This window comes from Denticeps clupeoides, unplaced genomic scaffold (assembly GCF_900700375.1).
Source record: "Denticeps clupeoides unplaced genomic scaffold, fDenClu1.1, whole genome shotgun sequence".
In the NCBI taxonomy this organism is placed as follows: domain Eukaryota; kingdom Metazoa; phylum Chordata; class Actinopteri; order Clupeiformes; family Denticipitidae; genus Denticeps; species Denticeps clupeoides.
This window is the reverse complement of record NW_021629830.1, coordinates 70,650-80,568: the sequence shown is the minus strand read 5'-3', so window position 1 is coordinate 80,568 and position 9,919 is coordinate 70,650. Positions and strand designations below refer to the sequence as shown.

Genomic DNA, 9,919 nt, shown 5'->3' with positions numbered 1-9,919 from the left:
CATCTGAAACCTCACATACGAGAAAACCCCAGGAGGACTAACTGCAGCTTGAGACCATCTTTTCTAAATGGCACGGAATGAGGACGAGATGAGGGGCAACCTCCATGTTCTTTTGAAACATCGGGGTTCTTGCTCATGTCAGAAGTTACAACCTCATCCAGAATGAGGAAGCACAGTTGAAAGCTGTCAATCATTGTTAAAAATGTTATTTTATTGTGGGTGTCAGAAACCAGCAAAAAGAGCCTGGCTGGGTAGATAGGTCCTCCTGTCTGACGTTATGTGAGATTGTTCTATCTCTGTACCTTCTTCATCAGGAGAGGAGAACCTGCTGGCCATCCTGAAGCGGCGGTGGTGGAAGTACATGATTCTGGGCATGATCGACATCGAGGCCAACTACCTGGTGATCAAGGCGTACCAGTACACCACCCTGACCAGCGTCCAGGTGAGTGTAGACCCAGTGACCGGTTGTCACCTCTGCACTGATGACCGTCTCCGTGACGACGCCAGCGGTTCAGAAAATGACATCGCGCGTGTGTGTGTGTAACTCCGCAGCTGCTCGACTGCTTCGTGATCCCGGTGGTCCTGCTGCTGTCCTGGTTCTTCCTGCTGGTGCGGTACAAGGTGGTCCACTTTGTGGGGGTCGGCGTCTGTCTGCTGGGGATGGGCTGCATGGTGGGCGCCGATGTCCTCGTGGGCCGACAGCAGGGTCTGGGTAAGATGAACACATGCAGACGTGAAGGTCCCTAATTAATGTCCTCCTCGTGCAGCCTTCCTGTTTTCTATGGTTTCATGATGTGGGAATTACTCTGGTTTCGCATGTGGGAATTACTCTGCAATTCGGGGAGGTTCCTTCCCTCCGTGGTAAGATGACTTTTAGATCTGCGCAGTGCCTCTGGATAAGGTGTATGGAGCTGTAGTTCTGCTGGCACCAGGTCCTCCTATAAACAGTTCATTCAGCAGGCAGAGGATCGACTTCTTTCAGAAGATCAGCTGTAGGTTCGGTTGCTCTGAAGTCATTTCTGAGACTCTGTTCTTAAAAAGGGGACATACTTTCTGTTCTGTTACCTCCTCCAACCACAATGTTTCTTCTGTTCCAGGAGACAACAAACTTCTGGGCGACTTGCTGGTGTTGGCGGGTGCGACGTTGTATGGAATTTCCAACGTGTGTGAGGAGTTCATTGTAAAGAACCTCAGCCGGGTGGAGTTTCTGGGCATGATGGGTCTTTTTGGCTCATTCTTCAGTGGAATCCAGCTGTGAGTCAAAAGCACATCATTAACCGATTTTAGCCAGTCATCATTATGATGATTAACCAATCACAACCTCACATTTACTCCAACCAGGCAGCAACCTCACATTTACTCCAACCAGGCAGCAACCTCACATTTACTCCAACAAGGCAGCAACCTCACATTTACTCCAACCACATTTACTCCAACAAGGCAGCAACCTCACATTTACTCCAACAAGGCAGCAACCTCACATTTACTCCAACCACATTTACTCCAACAAGGCAGCAACCTCACATTTACTCCAACAAGGCAGCAACCTCACATTTACTCCAACCAGGCAGCAACCTCACATTTACTCCAACCAGGCAGCAACCTCACATTTACTCCAACCAGTCAGCAACCTCACATTTACTCCAACCACATTTACTCCAACCAGGCAGCAACCTCACATTTACTCCAACCACATTTACTCCAACCAGGCAGCAACCTCACATTTACTCCAACCACATTTACTCCAACCTCACATTTACTCCAACCAGGCAGCAACCTCACATTTACTCCAACCAGGCAGCAACCTCACATTTACTCCAACCAGGCAGCAACCTCACATTTACTCCAACCAGTCAGCAACCTCACATTTACTCCAACCAGTCAGCAACCTCACATTTACCCCAACCAGGCAGCAACCTCACATTTACTCCAACAAGGCAGCAACCTCACATTTACTCCAACAAGGCAGCAACCTCACATTTACTCCAACCAGGCAGCAACCTCACATTTACTCCAACCAGGCAGCAACCTCACATTTACTCCAACCAGGCAGCAACCTCACATTTACTCCAACCAGGCAGTAACCTCACATTTACTCCAACCAGGCAGCAACCTCACATTTACTCCAACCAGGCAGCAACCTCACATTTACTCCAACCAGGCAGCAACCTCACATTTACCCCAACCAGGCAGCAACCTCACATTTACCCCAACCAGGCAGTAACCTCACATTTACTCCAACCAGGCAGCAACCTCACATTTACTCCAACCAGGCAGCAACCTCACATTTACCCCAACCAGGCAGCAACCTCACATTTACCCCAACCAGGCAGCAACCTCACATTTACCCCAACCAGGCAGCAACCTCACATTTACTCCAACAAGGCAGCAACCTCACATTTACTCCAACAAGGCAGCAACCTCACATTTACTCCAACCACATTTACTCCAACCTCACATTTACTCCAACCAGTCAACAACCTCACATTTACTCCAACCAGGCAGTAACCTCACATTTACTCCAACCAGTCAGCAACCTCACATTTACTCCAACCAGGCAGCAACCTCACATTTACTCCAACCACATTTACTCCAACCTCACATTTACTCCAACCAGGCAGCAACCTCACATTTACTCCAACCAGGCAGCAACCTCACATTTACTCCAACCAGTCAGCAACCTCACATTTACTCCAACCAGTCAGCAACCTCACATTTACCACAACCAGGCAGCAACCTCACATTTACTTCAACCAGGCAGCAACCTCACATTTACTCCAACCAGTCAGCAACCTCACATTTACTCCAACAAGTCAGCATCATCACATTTACTCCAACCACATTTACTCCAACCTCACATTTACTCCAACCAGGCAGCAACCTCAAATTTACTCCAACCAGTCAGCAACCTCACATTTACCACAACCAGGCAGCAACCTCACATTTACTCCAACCAGGCAGCAACCTCACATTTACTCCAACCAGGCAGCAACCTCACATTTACTCCAACCAGGCAGCAACCTCACATTTACTCCAACCAGGCAGCAACCTCACATTTACCCCAACCAGTCAGCAACCTCACATTTACCCCAACCAGGCAGCAACCTCACATTTACTCCAACCAGTCAGCAACCTCACATTTACTCCAACCTCACATTTACTCCAACCACATTTACTCCAACCTCACATTTACTCCAACCAGGCAGCAACCTCACATTTACTCCAACCAGGCAGCAGCCTCACATTTACTCCAACCAGGCAGCAACCTCACATTTAATCCAACCACATTTACTCCAACCTCACATTTACTCCAACCAGGCAGCAACCTCACATTTACTCCAACCAGTCAGCAACCTCACATTTACTCCAACCAGGCAGCAACCTCACATTTACTCCAACCAGTCAGCAACCTCACATTTACTCCAACCAGGCAGCAACCTCACATTTATTCCAACCACATTTACTCCTACCACATTTACTCCAACCAGGCAGCAACCTCACATTTACTCCAACCAGGCAGCAACCTCACATTTACTCCAACCAGGCAGCAACCTCACATTTAATCCAACCACATTTACTCCAACCTCACATTTACTCCAACCAGGCAGCAACCTCACATTTACTGCATGTAACTATAGCCAGTCTAGATGTTACATTTTCTCCACCCTCAGTAATTACACCCAAATGACAGAATAAGAACCTCATTTACTCCAAGCACACAACCATCTTATATCTATGTTAAAAAGTAAAATTCATTCCAAACGGTTAATTATTCTACAGTCTGATATTGAACCTCATATTGAGTTGTTTGACTAGAGAGGGATCTTGTAGTTGATGAAGATGGAGAACATCGCTCACTGTGCAAATGCCATTTTAATGGGCTGGACTGTTTTGGCTGTAAGACTTCCTCCCCTGGCCGCCCTCATTTATCCTCTTCCTCCTGTGGGATTGCTGGGGTTCAGAACGTGACCGTACTGGACGTTCCTGTGCGGCACGTGTGTGGAATGAAGAAAATAAGTTTTACTCCAGAAAAAGAGGAATGTGTTGAGTAACGCACGTGCGCGCGACGCTCCTGTCAGATGCGGGTGTAGCCTTGGTAACACGTTGTCATGGCAACTGTAGCTGCTGCATTCCCTGCGTGGCCTGCTCGGTTGAGAGGAGGTCCTGTCGATAGAACCTCCAGCATGTCTGCCTGTTCACTGGTGTCTCCTGTAACGTTCTGCAGGTTCTTTTTTCCGTTTTCCGTTTCAGGGCCATCATGGAGCACAAGCAGCTTCTCAGGGTGCAGTGGGACTGGCAGATTGGTGAGTGTGACTCCGCCCTGACAACACAACTGGCCTCTTGTGTGCAATAGACTGAACATACACACACACACACACACACGTGTCAGGGGAAAAACTGCCGCCCTGTTTATTTCACAAGTGCACATCTGACACGCCCTTCACTCGTCCGACATGTGCGGTCCTCGGACACCGCTGTCCCCCGTGCAAACAGCAGTCTAGTGTGGACAAGCTCACTGTAATCAGGGACAGGAAAAGTCCAGCATGCACCCAGGTCCGCTCCATATGGTCTAACATGGTTTCCACTGTAGAACGTGGACGGTCAACTGTGTAACACTCTCACACACACACACACACACGCTCACACACACACGCCACACACTCACTCACACACACGCTCACAAACACACGCCACACACGCTCACACACACACACACGCCACACACACACACGCACACACTCGCTCACACACACACACACGCTCACACACACACGCCACACACTCGCTTACACACACACACACACACGCTCACACACACACGCCACACACTCGCTTACACACACACACACACACGCTCACACACACACGCCACACACACACACACGCTCACACACACACACACGCCACACACACACACGCACACACATACGCTCACACACACACGCCACACACTCGCTCACACACACACACACGCTCACACACACACGCCACACACACGCTCACACACACACGCCACACACTCGCTTACACACACACGCCACACACTCGCTTACACACACACACACGCTCACACACACACGCACACACATACGCTCACACACACACGCCACACACTCGCTCACACACACACACACGCCACACACACACACGCACACACATACGCTCACACACACACGCCACACACTCGCTCACACACACACACACGCTCACACACACACGCCACACACACGCTCACACACACACGCCACACACTCGCTTACACACACACGCCACACACTCGCTTACACACACACACACGCTCACACACACACGCACACACATACGCTCACACACACACGCCACACACTCGCTCACACACACGCACACACATACGCTCACACTCACACACACACACACTCACTCACACACACACACACACGCTCACACACACATACGCTCACACTCACACGCTCACACACACACACACGCCACACACACACGCACACACATACGCTCACACACACACGCCACACACTCGCTCACACACACACACACGCTCACACACACAAGCCACACACTCGCTTACACACACACACACACACGCACACACATACGCTCACACACACACGCCACACACTCGCTCACACACACGCTCACACGCACACACATACGCTCACACTCACTCACACACACACACACGCTCACGCACACTCCTGATTTGTGTCTGCAGGTCTGCTCTACGTCGGCTTCAGCGCCTGCATGTTCGGCCTCTACAGCTTCATGCCGGTGGTGATGAAGCGCACCAGCGCCACGGCGGTCAACCTGTCCCTGCTGACCGCCGACCTCTACAGCCTGTTCTGCGGCCTGTTCCTCTTCCAGTACAAGGTCCGTCTGGTCAGCTGGTCCCGGTGGGCGGGGTCCGTCTGTAGCGCAGCACTAACTGAACTGGGTGTGAAACCTGGGCTTTGGCGGCTCCGGACGTGACGTGACAAACACAGGGCAGATGAAAGTGAATACAAAGTGATACACAGCAGCACAGCACACACAGTGAAATTTGTCCTCTGCATTTAAACCACTGAGTGAGCAGTGGGCACCATGACAGGCTCCCGGGAGCAGTGTGTGGGGACGGTGCTTTGCTCAGTGGCACCTCGGCGGATCGGGATTCGGATCGGGGGCCGCTTCCTTAACTGCTAGGCCACCAGGGGATGACCAGGGGAATGCTGGGAAGTCATCCACTAGAGCCTTTTTAATGCTCTGGACAAGTGTAAAAAGAATCTGCGGATTTTGATGCCGCGGACGGAGTGAATTGTGGGATTTCCGAGTTTTAGAGGAGAATCCCGGCTACTGGAGCAGGACGAATGCAGACCAGATGATTAAGATGTTGGACTGAGCGATAAACCGTTTAAACTTCATATCCTGTCTCTCCGGTTACGCTAAAAGAACAATAATATACACCGAGTAAATCATGATGTTAATAACAGTCAGTTCAAACTAATCTATCAAAAGCTTACGCGCAATTCAGCAGTAAGTGGTTCAGCCAATCAGATTTTAGCCACTCATGATCATGAGAGTGTAATGCACTTGGATTTCTTAAATATTCATTTTTAGTCTAAAAGGAGGAGCTCATATTTCACTGTGGACCAGACTTTAAGTTCATAAATCTGCACTGCAGATTTATTTCCAGAAGAGACTGAAAAGGGCAGCGTAGACCTGCAGTGGTGCATCCTGCAGCTGAAGCAACATCTAAAGCCACACCCACCCACCCACCCACGGTCCACTTTGGAACGGGACGTGCTGACTGCCGGTGACTGTGTCCTTTACAGCGTCCTCGGTGCAGTAATGAAAGGGCTGAGTGGTGATTGGCCGCTAATGAAGATTGAGTTGACTGCGGTTCTCGACTTTTTCCATCTGTGGGGGACGGACGTTTTGGTTCTAATGACAGCTGATGATGTTCCTTTGTGTTCCTGAAGAAGAACTATCCATCGATCTAAAGGCCAACACCTGCAGATTAGATTGATATTCACATGGATGATATAACGGACGATATTTATCCGGATATGTGATGAATGTGTTTAATGTTTTTTCAAGTATTTAAATTTCATATCTCTGAGAACGCTATAATAGATCGGACGATAAATTGAAGATATTATATTCGGTGTTCATTGCCGATGGTCCTGTACGGTTCTGCACGCTCCAGAAATAGACCCTTTCTTTTCCTTCAGTTGGCATGTTCCAGAGAAGGGCCGATGTGGCTGTTGGCGTTCCTCACCATGTTAATAGTTGATCCATCTGTTTGCTTTTTGGCGGGCGTGGCATTGCTGGACATTTCCAGCGCCGTGGTGACGGAACCGCAGTGGCCCGACGGAACGCAGATTGCTCTACTGTCCGTGTGCCACTGGCTACAGGAATTAGAGGGATCAGAAGTGTGCAGATCTGCTCCCCACGAGAGTTTGATGAGCTGCACCCTGGCAGAGAGACTCCTGTTCCGAACCCGGAGGCCAGAATTTCCCTTTCTTGTTCTACAACTCCTGCAGCTCTTCCTGAACGAAAGGACATGGATCTATCCAGCGGCAAACAGGCTGGGCAAGTCCGCCGTTTCACATGGAACATTCCGGAAACGGAGCCGGTCCGGAGGGCATAGCTGTGACCTTGCTATTAGTGGAAGTGGTAGGGTGCTCGTAGCCTAGTGGGGTCACACACTCCCCTATGAACCAGAAGACCCAGGTTCAAACCCCACTTACTACCATTGTGTCCCTGAGCAAGACACCTGAGTGTCTCCAGGGGGGGACTGTCCCTGTAACTACTGATTGTAAGTCGCTCTGGATTAGGGGGCTTCTGAATGCTGTAAATGTAAATGAAAGTGAAGTGACAGTGAAGTGTGCACGGTGACACGTGTTCACCCTTGGTGAGCAGTGGGCACCATGACGGGTGTGTGGGGACGAAGCTTTGCACGGTGCCACCTCAGTGGCTCCGTCTGATTACGGGTCCACGTCCTTACCCGTCCGTTTTTATCTACCAGTGAGAAACTCTTCCACCAGGAAAAGTAGTCCCCTGTTGTTGCTAGGCAACATCATCCGCTCGGTGGTCTGGTTACTTATGAAATGTGTGGGTTCAGTTTATTGGTCCAGATGATATCTTCATGTTGATGTCATGAGATGATCACAGTCATCGCATCTCCTCTCTTCTGCTCCTCAGTTTTCAGGACTCTACCTGCTGTCGTTCTTCATCATCGTGCTGGGCCTCATCCTTTACTCTTCTTCCTCCACCTACGTCGCCCAGGACCCCCGAGTTTACAAGCAGTTCCGCAACGCCGGCAACCCCGTCACGGACAGGCCCACCAGCGGCCCCCTGGAGCCCTCCGTGACCTACACCAGCCTGGGACAGGAGGTCGAGGAGGAGCCCCGGATCAGAGTGGCCTGAGAAAATGGGCGTGGCCCGCGGGATGCGACCATCGTGATAAACCGAGACGGCTGATAAAGAGAGGGGGGATCAACAGTCTGAAGAAGAGAACTTTGTCCACTGTGATGCTCCTCGCCACCTGCTCCACCGCGGTCTTTAATGTCTGCTAATGTCTTTTAAATTCTGATTTGATAGAAATCAGTGCCTTGTCACGCGCTATGACCCTGTGACACCAGTCGCCACCGCGACCCGCACTGTCCGAAACCTCCACACCTATTATAATCATGTTCGTTTGGCGCAGAGGAGATCATTCATGCATGAGGTGAACGTCACAGTTACTCCCTTTTCCATTATTTTACAGATGGAATTAAAGATTCACGTGAATTTTCAAAACCATTATCAGTTCCAGCATTAATCTATGACTGTTCTCATTCCCAGTTACCGGATGTGTTACTTAAAATGACGCTTCTTTGTCTTAAATATGAAAAGAGGATTAAAACGGGCTTCATATGAAATGATCTGCTGATGGGTGAGAACATTTCCACTGAAACGTGTTGATATATTCATGCCATTTTCATATATTTCCATTGTGTATAAAGGTCAGAAATTCTGATCTGTAATCTTTTACACTTTCTTTTACTGTAAAATAATGTTCTAAAATGTAAACTTTTCTCTTATATACACACACACACACACACACCCTTCTGAATGTATTCTGTCGGTCTGTACAGTCGCCCCACCAGAGTGTGAACAGCCTTACAGCAGCTGGGTGCTGGATCCATCGGAACCCGCGTTTGGGTCGATTTAGTTGGGCTGTTGTGCAGCCACGGACTTTCAAAACCATGAAAAGTTAAAGACTTTTTTTTTTTTTTTATGTAGATGATGCAAACTTCACATCTTTACTTTAAAGAATGGAGTTAAAATGAACAAAGCGTATAAGAAATCGCGGCCTGATTGAGCGACAGGGTATGATGTTTTGCTCGTGAAAGATTAAGATCAATATGCTGTTATTTGTTACGATGAATTTGATTATAATCTGAACGCTGTACAGTCTCGGTTTTCATCTTTGGTGTCGTACACAGTTGTGTTGTGTTGTAAAAGCTCTACTGAAATATGGAAATGTATCAACATTTTGTGTATCTACAACAAATAAACCTCCTTCCTGTTGGTAGCGCTCCAGTCTGACGTTCTGCTGGGAACGACCCTCCCTCCACGTCCTACCGGGCGTATAAACACCAAATATGAATATGAGAGATCACATCACCATGGCTGGTCAGAAATCTGATATTATGACGACAAAAGAGAGATTTCACTGGACTAGTTTTGATTATAGTTTTCTTCGAGATTGTGAAAGAGATCTAGACCTACTCTGCTCCAGAGAGCTGCCATCCTCCCGATGTAACATTTGCGCCAAATGTTACATCCCTTCTCCGTTCTTAGGAGACAAAAGTTGGAAAATTATTAGCATTGAGACAATGAAGTGCAGTTGATTACGGGTCTTTCGCTAACATCAACATAAAATCACATAAAATTTGGTGAA

At 48.8% G+C, this 9,919-nt stretch overlaps 1 protein-coding gene across 1 annotated transcript; it reads left to right on the top strand.

Moving 5' to 3' along the window:
* Positions 1-314: 314 nt before the first annotated feature.
* LOC114775389 (solute carrier family 35 member F1) lies at positions 315-9,547 on the top strand (the record flags this gene model as incomplete). The annotated part of the gene is made up of 6 exons (XM_028966526.1): positions 315-442; positions 553-712; positions 1,098-1,254; positions 4,252-4,304; positions 5,711-5,865; positions 8,176-9,547. Coding segments are annotated over 6 exons (878 nt in total), but the record flags the coding sequence as incomplete, so codon positions are not given.
* Positions 9,548-9,919: the final 372 nt, after the last annotated feature.